General features: G+C 32.7%; 1 protein-coding gene across 1 annotated transcript; it reads left to right on the top strand.

Moving 5' to 3' along the window:
* The first annotated feature begins 224 nt into the window (after positions 1 to 224).
* Positions 225 to 3,978, top strand: LOC118205046 (uncharacterized). The gene has a single exon (XM_035377326.2). The coding sequence runs from the start codon at positions 1,516 to 1,518 to the stop codon at positions 3,154 to 3,156; it is 1,641 nt and encodes a 546-aa protein (XP_035233217.2). The 5' UTR covers positions 225 to 1,515; the 3' UTR covers positions 3,157 to 3,978.
* The last annotated feature ends 13,640 nt before the right edge of the window (positions 3,979 to 17,618 follow it).

The following is a 17,618-nucleotide window of genomic DNA, read 5'->3' on the forward strand; positions in this document are numbered from 1 at the left end:
TATGTTGTCGCCAATAAAGTCTGCTTGGCGAGATTTGCGCCGGCGAAACGGAAAACTACTCCCCCCCCCTACTAATCACATATGAAGTTTGCTGCTTCACGGACGAAATATCGGCGATCAAATATCACGTTGCAAAATACGACATATCATCACGATAGTTCGTCCATCTCTGCGCATGCGCTAGCCACACAATTTCGCCAAGAGCTCGTAAATCACCAAATTTAGTAGCGGGTTGCGTTTCGTAGGGAGGAAGTAAAAATACGCTTCCCGCGGGCATTCCGCGTTTGGACATGGGAGCAAAGAAATGGGACCCGAAGTCCTTGTGTGTCATTGCTGTTTGACAACTTCGATTACATACGATTCTTATCAGAGGAAGAAAGCGTGCCGTTTTGTGTGTGTGAGATGTGTAAAATGTCGTTAATACAAATGCGTGAAGAACCCGCCGATTGTAATAGGCGTGAGGCCTAAAGCTGTTGGCAAAAAGCTTCTGAGAAATAAGTAGTAGATCTTTCTGTAACCCATAAAATATCTTAACGGGACCTGTTTAGTCTCCTGTAGGACGTGAATATTTCTTGGCAACATTGCTCTAGTTTTAAAGTGGTTTCATGGCTTTTCTATGTAATTATTCACGGACTGGAGGAAACGGCGTTCGGCAAAGTCCTCACCTCCTTTCTTCTTGCTGAAAAGCAAGATTGCTACAGAATATGTAATTTGGGGCAATGAATGAACAAGCTAACCTTTATGAGTGCTAATGAGAGAAATCATTTTAGAGCAAAATTTAACGAACTTATTTTTCGTGAAATGTGTTCCTGAAATTCATACCATGGGTATATCCCACTAGTTGATGTATCTTCTGTTCAATATGTATTAGTGTTTTATATCACTTGTGCATGCAACAACTACTTTGCTTAATCTAAACATTCCATGTCGCCAAGAGCCGGTTATCCGAAAACTGCCGGATAAATTCTTGATTATATTTCCAATATTTGAGTGCAACGTATATTCGAAAATGTCATGCAGACAAAGAAACTTTTTAAAAAAGCTCATGCATACTCCCCCAACAAAAAAAAACCTCATTTATGTGAGGTAGGTAATAGTCATTTAGACAGAAGCTTCAACTAAATCTTCATTTTTCACCTCCTTCTCAATGCAGGATGTGATGTAGAATCATTTGTCCCAATAAGTCTAGTTTCAAACTCCATATGCTTCTTCAGACAAGAGCAAAACCTTGTGTATGCAACGTGTAAAATGTCACTTAGACTAAAGAGTTATTTAAACAATTATATATTTATTTGCACAGAAAACAAACCTTGTGTATGGGGTATGTAGCAAATCATTTAGACAGTAAGGATCTTTAAAGAAATGTATGAATATACATACAGGAGAAACAACTCATGTGTAAGGTATTTAAGAATTCATTTGGATTCAAGAGCACTTCAAACATGAATATGCTTATTCACACAGACAAGAAACTTTACATATCTGAAGTATGTAACAAGTCATTTAAATGAACATATGCTTAATCAAACAGGAGAGAAACCTCATGTTTGTGAAGTGTGTAACAAGTCTTTTACTCATAAATGTCATTTAAGCAGACATATAATTATTCACACAAGAAAGAAACCTCATGTGTGTGAGGTATGTAAAAAATCATTTGCTCAAAAATGTGATTTAAATACCCATATGATTTATCACACGGGAGATAAACCTCATGTATGTGAGGTATGTAACAAGTCATTTGCTTACAAATCTAGCTTAAAGCTCCATCTACTTATTCACAGCGGAGAGAAACGTCATGTGTGTGAGCTATGTAACAGGTCATTTGTTCAAAAGGTTTGTTTAAACAGGCATATGCTTATTCACACAGGAAAGAAACCTCATGTGTGTGAGGTATGTAACAAGTCATTTGCTCAAAAATGTGATTTAAATACCCATATGATTTATCACACGGGAGATAAACCTCATGAATGTGAGGTATGTAACAAGTCATTTGCTTACAAATCTAGCTTAAAGCTCCATCTACTTATTCACACTGGAGAGAAACCTCATGTGTGTGAGCTATGTAACAAGTCATTTGTTCAAAAGATTTCTTTAAACAGGCATATGCTTATTCACACAGGAAACAAACCTCATGTGTGTAAGGTATGTAAAAAGTCATTTGCTCTAAAATGCCATTTAAATGAACATATACTTATTCACACAGGAAAGAAAGCTCATGTATGTGCATTATGTAACAAGTCATTTACTGTAAAATCTAGTTTAAGCGAACATATGGTTACTCACACAGGAGAGAGATCTCATGTGTGCGAGATATGTAATAAATCATTTGCTCGTAAATCTAGTTTAAATAGCCATATACTTATTCACACAGGAGAGAAACCTTATGTTTGTGATGTATGTAATAAGTCATTTACTCGGAAAGGTGCTTTCAACAATCATATGCTTATTCACACGGGAGAGAAACCTCATGTATGTGAGGTATGTAACAAATCATTTACTCAGAAAGCTCTGTTAAATGAACATAAACATATTCATACAGGAACGAAACCTCATGTGTGTGAGGTATGTAACAAGTCATTTATTCATAAAAGTCATTTAAAGCAACATATACTTATACACACAGGTGTGAAACCTCATGTTTGCGATTTATGTAATATGTCATTTACTGTAAAAGGGGATTTAAAGAAGCATACACTTACTCACACAGGAGCAAAACCGTATGTTTGTGATCGATGTAATAAGTCATTTACTCGAAAATGTACTTTAAACAATCATATACTTATTCACGCAGGAAAGAAACCTCATACGTGTGAGGTATGTAACAAGTCATTTACTCAAAAAGGTAATTTAAACAACCATATACTTATTCACACAGGAGAGAAATCTAATGTTTGTGATTTATGTAATAAGTCATTTACTCACAAATCTGATTTAAGGAAGCATAGACTTGTTCATACTGGAGAGAAGCCTCATGTTTGTGAGGTATGTAATAAGTCATTTAGTCTAAAAGTTAATTTAAACAAGCATATACTTATTCACACAGGAGTGAAACCTCATGTTTGTGATTTATGTCATAAGTCATTTACTCGAAAATCTGATTTAAAGAAGCATATACTTATTCACACTAGAGAGAAACTTCATAAGTTACATGCATAACATATCACTTGGATTATAGAAAAACTGAAAGATACATGTCTACAGATAATATAAGGCTAGTTATGGCATGTCCATGCTATAAAGAAATGGTATATAACTTGTCATTTCATTTCAATTCTTAATAAATCATATGTTTGTTTCCACCAGAGAAAAACTTCATTGTTTGTAAGTCATTTTAAAGATTTAAGGCAACACGTCTGTATCCTTGGTATTTAACTAGTAATGAAAGGTTTAATGCAGAACATTCCGAGAATGAAAAGTTAGAGACTATTCTGAATCTGGAAATTTTATAGCTATTACATTCATCCCATCCAGGTAATATCATGTGAATTGTTCAACAGCTTGAAGTATTGAACATTTTCATTTCAATGGAAATTTCATTCACATTTTGCAATCCAATCCACTTTTTACTGCATTTTTGCAAAAAGTATGAAATGTAATATATATTGTTTTGTGATATCTTTAAGTACTGTAGGATTTATGTGTTTCCCTTTTCTCATTAGCCTTTGTAATTTTCTTTTTAAGGTTAAGAATGTTTTTCATTTACATTTTGGAAACCTTATATTTTCAATATCCAACATGGAGTATGTTGTTGATGTCACAATACGTCCATTATAAAATTTTTAGTTTCTTTGTACAAAATTTAAATTACTCCAGGAAATAAGGATTTTTCTGGTACTTGTGTGTTAATACAGCCACCTTAGAAAAAGTTGCCATATTTTGAGTATATTCCTAACTGTGGCAAGCATGTGCATAACCATTCTTCCAGCAACTATGTTCATGATAACCTTTCAATAAAGCAATATAATAATCTTTCGGTAATGCATTTTGTCAGAGTTCTTTTTTGTTTCATTTCAAAATCCAACAGTTTTTATAGGCAAATTGTGATATTTCCCCCCTTAAATTTCGGTTTAATAATCTGTAATTTACAAGCAAGGGAAAATATCACAATAAAATTTCTGCACCTTAGTAGAAGTTGCCATATTTTGAGTATATTCCAAACTGTGGCAAAGATGTGCATAACCACTGGGTTAATATCTACGAATATAAATTACTTTAGTGCAAATACATAAAATCGACTTATGTAGAAAATACTTGTATTAGACTGCAATTTGTATTTCAAGTGGCAAGCTAATCACAAAATTATAAATATTTTGAGTATTAATTCTAAAATTTATTGGTTCTACTAGTTACAGAAACTAATTGATTGTAACAAAATATAGTAGCGTCTCGCCCTAGCATTGAAGTTGCTTCACTCATCCGCAATAGGCATATTTTCAGCATGGTAACATTTGTCGCTTGGCCGAAGAACATCTATGTATGTTTGGCTTCGCGATGAATTCAGATTTCTGCGATTCGTAAGTGAAGTATTGCGGAATGTGTGAAATTAGATCATTTAGTGCCCAATTATTTACTAAGTGCTTAGAAAAAGGGCTGATCTTTGGAATATGGTAACTGGTAGTTTGGCGTCATTTTGGAAGCGAGTAACCTTATCGCCTCCAAAATACCTTTTGGAGGCGGTAAGGTTACTTACTTAGGACTTCGGTAATAATGTGAGCAGTACTCAGTTCCGATTACGCATTATTTTGTGTGAGGGAAATGAGATATGATGAGATATGTCATGTGATATTAATGCACGAATTACAGTTCTTTAATCGGAAAAGGGGGGGAATTAGGAAAAATATCTGTGGCAGTATATCATTTTGTATTAAGCTTCATTGTGTGTTGTGTGAAGTAGTGTTGAATAATTTTCGGATTGTATGGCGCTGTCTAATATTATTTTAATGATCCGGAAACAGGTGCACATACCAATACAAGAGAGAGTACGTGGAGTGCTATAAAAAGCGCCATTCTGAGGCATTGTGATAAAATACAGCACGTACTCTTACGTGCTAATCGCGGCAGTAATTAGTGGAACATGGAACAACATTGTGATAAAGAGAATTTTGCTTTTTATTTAGCGGACGTAGTGTGGAGAAAAAAAGACGAAGTGTGGAGAAAAAATTCGCAGAAAAAATCCTTCAATAATTTTATTGAATCAATAATAAAAGTGTATCCACCATGTAAGCAAGATTCTGAAGAAGATTAGGTAAGTTAGTATTTTTAATTATTTGAGGATATTATTTTTATGCATTATTCTAAATGTAAGGTGGAAGTAAAGTAATTTGGTATTATTGGAAAATTGTTATTAGCAATTATTTAGTTTAAAGTAATTAGGATTGTAAGCTAATTTTTATTAATTTAATGTATGTGCTTATTTATATTTTAAGTAGTGTTTTTGAATTTAATTATATTTTAATTAAATGATAGTTATTTTGTGAATTATATGTTTGTAGAATTTGGTATACGTTAGAGTGGAAGTAAATGTGCATGGAAATAATTTAAATATTTGACACTAAGTATTTGTAACCATTTGTAATGTTTCCGGTATGAATTAGTTGGTGACGTTTGTAATATAATAGATAATGTAGAGTTAAAAGTTTTTGGATATTTTATTTATTTTATACGTGGAAATGTTCATATTTGGAAAGGGTATATACTTTTTCGTGATCAGGTAATTTCATATATGTTCTTTTTACCGGGTTTAAAGATTCAGAAAATTGTCATGCATTTTCGTGAAATTTTTCTAATTTATGAGAAAAAAGCAGTGTACATGGATATGGTGAAGAGTGTGCGCAATGCCATTTTTGTGCAATTCTGGGATATTTTTTTTAAGTAAAAATAAGTCGACGTGTACATGGTTTAGTGATATTTTAATTAAATGATAGTTATTTTGTGAATTTTATGTTTGTAGGAATTTGGTATATGTTTAAGTTGAAGTAAACGTGCATGGAAATAATTTAAATGGTTGATCTTTACATTATGGTAACTTGGCGATTTTTTGGCGAAAATTTGGCAACCAACTCTCCTACAGCAACCCTCTATTTTTTTTCCCCGCTGCCATTTTGTCTTCACGAAGTAAAGACATGTTTCTTTTCTTTTTATCTACTGAACACTTCTTCCAACAATCTACTAGCCGAATTACACTTATGCTAGAAATTTTCTCAAACAAAACTGCTTAATCATGACAAATATTCACTGCAAAATTAGGAAAAAGTGCACAATACCATTTTCCTTATGCGTTTTTCAAAATAACACATACACATAAACCATGTACACGCCGACTTATTTGTACTTAAAAAAACATCCCAGAATTGCACAAAAATGGCATTGCGCACACTCTTCACTATATCCATGTACACTGCTTTTTTCTCATAAATTAGAAAAATTTCATGAAAATACATGACAATTTTCTCAATCTTTAAACCCTGTAAAAAGAACATATATGAAATTACCTGATCGCGAAAAAGTATTTACCCTTTCCAAATATGAACATTTCCACATATAAAATAAATAAAATATCCAAAAACTTTTACCTCTGAATCATCGATTATATTATAAATGCCACCAACGAATTCATACCGCAACGATTACAAATACTTAGTGTCAGATATTTAAATTATTTCCATGCACGTTTACTTCAACTAAAACGTTTACCAAATTCCTACAAACATAAAATTCACAAAATAACTATCATTTCATTAAAATATAATTAAATTCAAACACAGTACTTAAAATATAAATGAGCACATACATTAAATTAATAAAAATTACCTTACAATCCTAATTACTTTAAACTAAATCATTGCTAATAACAATTTTCCCAATAATACCAAATTCCTTTCCACCTTACATTTAGAACAATGCATAAAAATAATATCCTCAAATAATTAAAAATACTAACTTACCTAATCTTCTTCGGAATCTTGATTACGTGTCCGATAAACTTTTCTTCTTTCTGTTTCAGGATCTTTAAAATCATACTTATATTTCACAGCAAGGTACCAGGTAAAATAAATAACTTGATAAAACATCTTTATTTCTATCTCGCACAACCTTAAACAATCATTTATTACTACCCTTTCCAGTACCACTAAATACCCATTTCGAATTCACTTTAGTTACGGCCATGGGATCCAAAAATTAACCAACACTGTTTCACACAACACAGAATAAAGCCAAATACAAAATTTCCAGATTTTTTCCCGATTTCCCCCCTTTTCCGATTAAAGAAACGTAATTCGTCCATTAATATCACATGACATATCCCATGATCTCTCATTTCCCTCACACAAAATAATGCGTAATCGGAACTGAGTACTGCTCACATTATTACCAAAGTCCCAGGTAGTAACCTTTATCGCCTCCAAAATGTCGCCAAACTACCAGTTACCATATTGTAAAGATCAACCAATTTGGAGGTAAAAGTTTTTGGATATTTTATTTATTTTATACGTGGAAATGTTCATATTTGGAAAGGGTATATACTTTTTCGCGATCAGGTAATTTCATATATGTTCTTTTTACCGGGTTTAAAAATTCAGAAAATTGTCATGTATTTTTGTGAAATTTTTCTAATTTATGAGAAAAAAGCAGTGTACATGGATATAGTGAAGAGTGTGCGCAATGCCATTTTTGTGCAATTCTGGGATGTTTTTTTAAGTAAAAATAAGTCGACGTGTACATGGTTTATGTGTATGTGTTATTCTGAAAAACGCGCAAGGAGTTTGCTATTGTGCACTTTTTCCCAATTTTGAAGTGAATATATGTCATAATTAAGCAGTTTTGTTAGATAAAATTTCTAGCATAAGTGTAATTTGGCTAGTAGATTGTTGGAAAAAGTGTTGAGTATATAAAAAGAAAAGAAATATGTCTTTATTTCGTGAAGACAAAATGGCGTCGGAAAAAAAAATAGAGGGTTGCTGTAGCAGAGTTGGTTGCCAAATTTTCGCCAAAAAATTGCTAAGTTACCATAATCCAAAGATCAACCAAAAAAGCATATGGGGTGAGCTTTGTGCTCAAATATATGAGAATTTATTTATTGGGGACTTGAAAAGCGTACAAGGAAATAGACATTATCTTTTTTTTGCTCGTGTTGATGTTTTTGAGTTGCTTAAATTAATGCTGTAGGTTTTTGTAACCTGCAATAATCAGTTAACTGTATTTTACATTTATTTCCAAATGTTTTTTTTTTTTTATATATATATATATTTCATCTTATATTGATGGTTATCATAAATTTTTTTAAATTCATACTTTCTTTAAAGGTATGTACCATCCTAAGCAAATAATTCTTCAGTCCTTTGACATAATCAATTAATTTAACCTCATTTTACAATTTTTTTTATTTCATATTTGCAGGTATCATAAAAGATCTTGGCAAATAATTCTTGAGAGCTTAACATAATTAATTTTACCTTATTATCATAAAAGTTCATCTTTTAACAGGTATTTAGCAAAATTACAAACTGTGGCCGTTTCTTTTTGTATTCTTGATTACATTATCTTACCTTAGTAGTAATCCAAAAAGCATTCACTTTATAGGTACTACTTTCAGGTAAAGAAGTTGTTAACAAAGAACAGCAATGAGTTGAAATAAATTTCTGGTGATTCAACATACGTCATTCAGTAGTATTTATCATTAGTATTTTTCACTAATGTGAAGTTCCTTTAAAAATTCTTTGTTATTTTTAATGGCATCGAAAAATTCTCTGCAATTTTTGTTCACTATTAATTTTGCAGCTTACTAAAGCTTTTACCTTTGGTTCAGCCGTTTACCTCTTTCTGCAAATCATATCACGTTCATTATTGAGAATACTCTTTGGACTGCTGTGGATGTGTTTGACATGCTTGGAAATGTATTCTATTATTTGAATGGACCTGAGCAATGAAGTGCATTTTTCAATGAAATGACTGAAAATGTATATCCATAAACAGCATTTTATAATTGGTCAATAATAATCTTCAGTTTGAGATCATGTTAATTTACTGTTATTTATACAAATAAAAGAGTCAGCTCCGCCAAAACTGTTGTCTCGTAGCTCAGTGTAAGCAAAACTTCTATCATAAAATGTAAACTCTTCATATTGTAAATGTAAACCTTCATTATTTTCTAATAGTATTATAAAACGTTTTTTGCTTCTTGAAGCATAAATTTACTATCAAGCTTTATTTTTATTTTTCAGTTTCACTGGCAATATCAGTTGCAGTTGCACTTTCCTTAATAAAGATAGTTTTGTTAAATAATTTAAGTTGCCTTTGCATGACCACAAATACATTTCACTGCAATCATTATCATCTCTGCAAGGTGTTCTTGTGAAATAAAATAAGATTTCAGTCCTTTGCAGATTTCAAGAATTTTGCAATAGTTGGAAGTCGTAAAAGAAAATGGTTGTTGTTATGTTGAAGAACCTTTTTCATACTGTACATCTACAAATTCACAGAACTCTTCAGTTATACGAGGGCCATCCAGGAAGTAGATTACGTTTCCGTCTGTGTCCGCTAGGGGCGGGGCTAGCGCGGCCATCTTGGGGTCAGAGCGTTGCGCAGCTCAGTCTGCATCTAGCCGTGCTAGTGAGAGGTTCGTGCTGTGCTCCGTTCAGATACTGTGATGGTTTGAAATGTCTGCGTTAATTGAAAATCCCGCGAGGTGCGCTCAGTAATAAGGTTTCTGACTGCAAAAAACTGTAAACCGATAGAAATCTATCGGCAGCTTCGTGAAGTGTATGGGGACAACATTATCACTGAAGGTGGAGTGCGTCAGTGGGTCATAAGATTTCAAAATGGCCGAACCAATGTTCACGACGAAGATCGAAGTGGGAGACCCAGCATAGTGACCGCCGAACTTCTCGAAAAAGTCGATGCTAAAGTCCGTGAAAATCGAAATTTCACAATAACAGAACTTTCTTTGAGTTTTCCACAAATTTCGCGAAGTTTGTTGCACGAAATCATCAGCGAAAAGCTTGGTTACCACAAGTTTTGTGCAAGATGGATTCCAAAAATCTTGACAGAGGACCACAAAAATCAGCGAATGGCTGCAGCGTTGAACTTTTTGGACGCTTACCATAAGGATGGTGACTCTTTACTCGATCACATCGCTACTGGTGACGAAACATGGGTGAAACATGTGAACTGTGAAACGAAATTGCAATCAATGCAGTGGGGGCACACAAAAACCCAAGAAATGCATGCAAACAATGTCGGCAAGGAAGATAATGGCGACTGTTTTTTGGGACAGAAAAGGTGTAATTTTGGTGGACTTCCTGGAAAGAGGCACTACAATAAACTCTCAAAGGTATTGCCAAACTCTCCAAAAACTCAGAAGAGCAATTCAAAACAAGCGCAGAGGAATGTTGAGCTCTAAGATCTTGTTGATTCACGACAACGCCCGGCCCCACACAGCAAATGTCACTCGTAAAGTTCTTGAATCTTTTAAGTGGGAGTTGTTTCCTCATCCGCCGTACAGTCCCGACCTGGCACCGAGCGACTTCCACCTATTCCCAGCAATGAAGAAGTGGCTGGCTATGCAGCGTTTTGATGACGACGCACAGCTGCAAGAAGAGGTAACGAAGTGGTTGAAGGCGCAGGCGGCCGAATTTTTCGACGAAGGAATTTCCAAGCTCGTACATCGCTACGATAAATGCCTTAATTTCTATGGTGACTATGTAGAAAAGTAGTATTTGAGTGTGGCTTTCATCTGTATATAATAAAATTTGTTTCCTATACTTTGTTTATTTTTTTATTCCAAAACGTAATCTTTCTGGATAGCCCTCGTAGTAACTCAAACCATACAACTGTGGAAATATTTATAAATTTTGAGCGATACATGTGTAATACATCTAGTAATTTGAAGCAATTGTATTACATGCTTTATACATGATAAACAAGATCTAAATTATGAAATAAAAGATCTTATGCCATAGCTTATGTTTCAAGCTTTTAAAATTTTACTGATTGATTGCTTTTGTATGAATTTCTTGCTGACTGCCATTTTAAAAATGGTTGTCTTTCACGGCATTAACTTGACGAAAAATTATTGCCAAGTAGTTTGCCAGTGAACTTTAACATATAGTAAAAGTTCCGGAAATGCTGAATTCCAGATGTGTGAAAATTTAGGAATAGACAAATAAATGGGAAAAATTTCTGTTCTAAAATAGAGCAATAATCTTATTTATTATCAAATTGAATATCAAAAGTTGAGAAAAATGTATTTCAGGGTTCCCCCTTCATGAAAATTGGTGCTATTCCTGTTTACATGCTACGCTTTCCCAAGTAAAACGGCTTCCAAAACATAATAAAAACAAAACAAAACAAAAATTATAATTTCAACAAACTGCATTTTAAATCAAAATAAAACATGGAAATGATGTACAAAAATACAGTCAAAAGTCGTTAATCCAGACTCGTCGGGACTTCGGCGATTCCGAATTATCGATTTCTCCGGATTATAGATCATCAGTTTAAATCTCGTAAGATGGCATGCACAAATTCTAAAATTAAAAATATAAAACCGTAATTTAGGAAATAAAGAACAATTATGATCTAAAGGGTATCAAAATTTACTAAAAAAAGAAGCTTAATATTTATTTGTTTACTTTATTAAACATTTCTTTCAATGTAAGTTGTTTCGTTTTATGTGATAATACTTTCTCTTTAATTCTATAAACAGACATGATTTCTTGTTCAGTTACAAGTCCCGTAATTGCTGTGCTGAGAATACTGACTAACTTGTCAATCGAAATTTTTTTGTTTTCACTAACCTCTCTGTCACCTTCTTCATGTCTTTATCTATTTTTTGCAGCAATTCCACTTTCTGTTTGACGGACATCGAGACATACTTTCGTTTTGTAGATCCTTTGGGAGCTCCAGAATCGGAAATTGACATAATCGAAAGTTCAAGTTTACTTTTATAAAATTGCTCTTACAGTCTGCAAAAAATAATAAGCCGCATCCAATTTGAAGATTAAGGAACAATGCAATCATCAACATTAACTGAAATAGATAATTATATAATTTTAGCTTTCACCGTCCATTATACATTAAACGCGCACGCGAAAACGTATTCTGCACTTGCGTACACGCATATGCGCGTGCGTGTAAAGGTGTTACGCGCACGCGTACACGCCTATGCGCATGTGTCAACGCTGCGCATGCGCAGAAAGTTTTTAGCTTTGAGGTCCGGATTATAGATCACTCCGTATTATGGGTGTCCGAATTAACGACTTTTGACTGTATATATTATCTAACCTGCACAGTACAAAAAGGAAATATCAGCTTACCTTATTTAGAAATTTCTGTGTCTTCGATGCATGGCATACAGAATTCTCCTTTACAGCATCCAAAACTGCTTAAAATTATCTGAACTAGAATTTATATACTGCTGTCGCCGCATAAATTCACAAAACTAAAAATGAAAAATATTCTCGGTATTGGCAAACTGTCGATGGCATTTCTTTCAAAAATCTATTTTTATTACACCCACACACCTTCAATTATGTTGATACAGTCAAAAGTCGTTAATTCGGACACCCATAATATGGACCTCAAAGCTACAAACTTTCTGCGCATGCGTCGCGTTGACGCATGACCTTACGGCTGCGAATATGCGTGTGCGCAAAATACATTTACGAATGCGCGTTTAATGTATAACGGACGGTATAAGCTAGGCTAAAATTATCTAATTCTTAACTCAATTCTAATTCTTAACTGTTGCAGATTACGTTGTTCATTAATCTTCGAATTCGATTCAGCTTATTATTTTTTGCAGACTGTTAGAGCAATTTTATAAAAGTAAGCTTGAACTTTCGCTAATGTCAAATAGAATTTCTGATATATATTTACTAATATGTAAAGAATCTACAAAGCCAAAGTATGTTTCGAAGTCTATTAAACAAAAAGTGGAATTGCTGCAAAAAAGGATAAAGACATATTCTTTGTTTATCTAAACTTTATTTATCTTTAACGTCGCGGCACGCAATGAATTGGAAGTTGATCTGTCAGCACTATTCTTATCTTCAGGACAGATGTTTTTATTTTATTTGGCTTAAAATTCCTTACTAAATGTAATATTTCATCTCGATGAACTCCGTCTTTGATATGATTTATATCAAGTTCGTCGTCATTTTAATTCGCTTCTGACAGTGAAGAAAGTGACACAGAGGTTATTGAAAACGAAAAATTTTCGATTGACAAATTAGTCTGTATTCTCGACACAGCAATTATAGGACTTGAACAGCGGAACTTTGTTACTAAACAAGAAATTATGTCTGTTTAATAGAATTAAAGAGAAAGTATTGTCACATGAAACGAAGCAACTTAAACAACTTACATTGAAAGAAATGTTTAATAAAGCAAACAAATAAATATTAAGCTTTTTTTTTTTCCTTTTTTTTTTTTTTTTTTTTTTTTTTTTGTAAATTTTGATACCCTTTAGATCATAATTGTTCTTTATTTCATAAATTACGGTTTCATATTTTTAATTTTATAACTTCCGCATGCCATCGTACCAGATTTAAACTGATGATCTATAATCTGGAAAAATCGATAATCCGGATTCGCTGAAGTCCCGATGAGTCCGGATTAACGACTTTTGACTGTATTATATCTTGCCATATTATACTCGTATTAAATTTATTAATTCTGTTTACCTTTTGTATACTTAATAAAGGTTGCTTGTAATGTATATAGTTGTAAAAGTATGATATATGCTTGTAATGTATATAGTTGTATAATGTATAAGTATGAGATGTTAAGAAATAGTTAGAAACACGTAGTTAGAAAATTCAACTTAGTTAAGGAATGTAGCTATGATTTTATTCTTTGCAATATATTATCTTCAGAATTCATCTAATATTTTACTGCAGTAAGCTTCTCAGCAAATCCAATGCTTATTCTTATTTTTAAAATTTTTTTTTAACATTTATGACTTTTATCAACAAAAATAATTATTATAATAAAATTAGAAAATTATCATATTGTATTTAAAGAACTCATTAACGTTGATTGCTGTGTGGGTCATCAGGGGCTGGCACTCAACTTGCCTACAGCGCCTTGGGGACCACCTGTGATTCAACCAATAGTAAAAATGCATAATTAGAGTAAATATTGATACTGATAAATTTTTAAATAATACCATAGTTACTATAATGATTTTAAGAATAATAAATTGCAAAAATTTAAATAATAAATTGGAATAACCTTGGGGATCACTGGTGATACCCACTATAAAAAATGCATTAAACATTATTATACAACTCACCTTATCTTTTGTAGGTAATATTTCAACACAATATACATTGCATAATAAAAAAATCATCTTGGTGCCATGGCCAAACCATGTAAAATGCACACAGCAGTCAAAGTATTAAGAATTAGTAATTTAAAATAATACACAGTGATGAGATGTCTTGATATAGACTCCTATTTCTTTGTAACATTTATTACGAGTTATTACAAAAATTGAAATTATATATTATTGCAAGGAAATTTTGGCCATAAATCTATAATGAAAGCTACTGAGTATTTAAAGATTACTTGTACACGTAAATAATATATTACTAGCCTAGTATCAAGAAGTTTAGTCTTCTAGATTGTGTTGCTGTGATACTGGCCTTGTATCTGTGTTATGATTCGACTGTTTAGACAGGTTTTTTTTTTTTTTTTTTTTTTTTTTTTTGTGTGTGTGTGTGTGTGTGTGTGTGTATGATTTTTTTTTTTTTCTTTCTCCCTCTTTTATAGAAAATAAATGCCTCTGGGACACATCAGTTTTTTTCTTCTTTGTCACACCTTGGGGTATAATGTTTTTGTTAGGAGAATCAGCAGTTTCAAGTTCAGAAAAGCTGTCGCTCTGGGCACTCACTGACTGCATCCAGTGTTAGTTGCATTCTGTCAACCAATCTTTTTATTGTGCGATACTCGGCATCAGTCTTTATCGAACATGTCATAAATAAAATGTTTTCATTCATATTCTGAACTTTTTCCATCAGAGTTTTGGAAGTGCTAGATGCATTTTTTCCTAATTATGATAAAATTATATCCTGCTCGGTAAGTTTGTCATCCATATTCCATTTTATATTTGCATCCACACATGTACAAGTATATTTGTGAATACATGCATTGGATTCAGTACAAGTAAGTTGGAAGTATGATTATTAACTTTTGGCTCGACCAGATAGATTTCAGAATTATCAACTTCCCAATCTCTTTCATTCTGAGTAACCGAATACGATTCAGTTAGGATTACTTTGTGTCATTTGCACAGATTTTTGTAACTTGCTGCACAGCCCTCGTTCAGAATAATTAGTCTGTCGATCAATTTATCTTTGATAAAATTCATTAGGGTTGTTATAGACTTGTTGAGTCGTTTAGCTATTTTTTATTAAGGTAGAGATACTTTATAGTGTCGTGCATCCTTTCTAGATGCATGTTTGTATTGATGTCACACTGCAATATGCCCATGCTGTGGCATTTTTTGCATAATGACTCATGAAATACTGCCCAAAGGCATTTGTATCAGAGTCATTTAGTAATGTTTTGGTTGCTGCTTGTAACATATTTTCAAATGCTGAAATATCCCACTCTTCTAATAAAGTTTGCAGTATTTTATAAACCTCCAGTTGTTTTTCTTTACCAGTTGCTTTTTCTAATTGTTCGTCATGCTTTATCCATATGGCAGCTATAGAAAAGCCATTTTTTTGGAGCTGGCATAGTTTACTAGCGTCTCAAAACAGGGACGGCTGTAAACGGCTTCCTATGAGAAAATTTTTTGAACGAACTGTGCATGCGCCGTTTCTTTTTATCGCCAACAAATGATGGTAAACCTATTGTAATTTCTCACCAGCATTTCGCGCTTCATTTGAATTAGTGTAGGTGTTGTCAGTGAGATTCATAACAACGATAATAAAAAGAAGTCATTTCAAATGTTTAAGCAAGGAAATATTTTTTGCTCTTTTTCACACTATATATGCTATGATTGATAGAATTCAAGAACTTTTAGTAATTAGGTCAAAATTAATTTTAACGTGTAAATTTCAAACTCACAAATTTGAGTACAGATATTCATCAGATGTCTGAAGGCACTTACTATATTTCAGTACAGCAAATCCTGGAATATGAAAGAAAAAAAAATTAATTGAAGTCTATTCTTCAACTTCATTCTAATTCCTATGGATACATCTCTCTAAAACAGTTTATTACAGAAGTTTCAGATGTTAAAGTAGTTCATAAAAGTATTGATCAATGAAATTATTTTCAATGGTCAGTGAAATTGGTTGCAGTTTCAGACACTGTTGCGGAAGTTCTCACATACAATTGCTGTTTATTGTGCAAGTAATATTGCAACTAACTTAAGTGCTTGCATAGATTTCTGCATCTTGGAGGAAAAAATGGAACATTAGTGGAAACAAATTATGTATATATTGATACTGTAAAATTTGGGAGGTTTCAAAGACCCAACAGAAAATATGGTGGCATTGATATCAGTTGCATATTTACTTTTCCAGAATATTATATCTGAAAAGTACAAAAAGCAATTCATCTACACCATCAGCTTCTTAGAAAAATAACTGAGGCTCATCTCAGTTATTTTTCTAATATAGTATATACGTATTAGTAAAAGATGCTGTGAATGTAATTTGCTGTACAAGATAATAAACATGAGTGTAGTCAGGATTTCGAAATATATGTTTGAACAATTATGTACGAAACATTTCTTCAAATTTACTTGAAAGAAACTAAACTGAAAAAATTCAAGAACCAGTAAAAAGCAACTTTATTTTATATTTGGATGATATTTTCTTAATGCTATGTTTAAAATCACAATTTCTTAAACTGTTTGTTTTAAGTATACATTTATACGTCTTGCAGGGTTAAAGTGGCCCTAAATCAACATCATTTATTATATTATAAATAAGGAAAATTTGTCATTGTACATTACTTATATAAAGAGAAACAAAGTGACAGAGTATGATAAGTTAGGTTTGTAAAGGTAATTTAAATATTTTCATTATGCCAAAATAATGCAAGACTTGTATGTTTAAGAATTTTTCAATCTTGGTGTTATTTGTTGTATAAAACATCACAATTCAAATAAAAGTACTATTTTGTGGTATAATTCCATTATAGGGGCCGTAGCAAATTGCAGCGAAAATATATGCGCGAAATCTAGCGAAAGTGGCGATTTCACACCATGTAAATTTAAATAGTTCTATATTTGTAAGTCACCGCACACACGATATATTGATTAGGGACCACAAGGCCTGGGCTCGAATTCCGGAGAAGGCATGGTTATAACTGCCGGTTTCTTCATAGATTTGTTCACACACCCCTATTGGTTTATTAGGTGCCTCCATAATAAAGTGACTATTACCTGGCCTTAGTTGTGGCCAAGCTGAAGGCCCGCCATTGTGTGTGTGTGGAGGGGGGGAATATTTGTAAGTCACCATTGAAATACTGGTTTATTTTTTAATTCTTTTTTGATAATGATATGCATCTAACAATTTGGGAATTGCCCAATGACAAAATGTCTGCAATAGAATTTTTTCAAAGAAAAGACATCATTCATTATAGAATGTAATGATCGAAAA

The sequence above is a fragment of the Stegodyphus dumicola genome, chromosome 11 (assembly GCF_044657685.1).
Source record: "Stegodyphus dumicola isolate Sdum_Otavi_A_Nest chromosome 11, ASM4465768v1".
NCBI lineage: Eukaryota > Metazoa > Arthropoda > Arachnida > Araneae > Eresidae > Stegodyphus > Stegodyphus dumicola.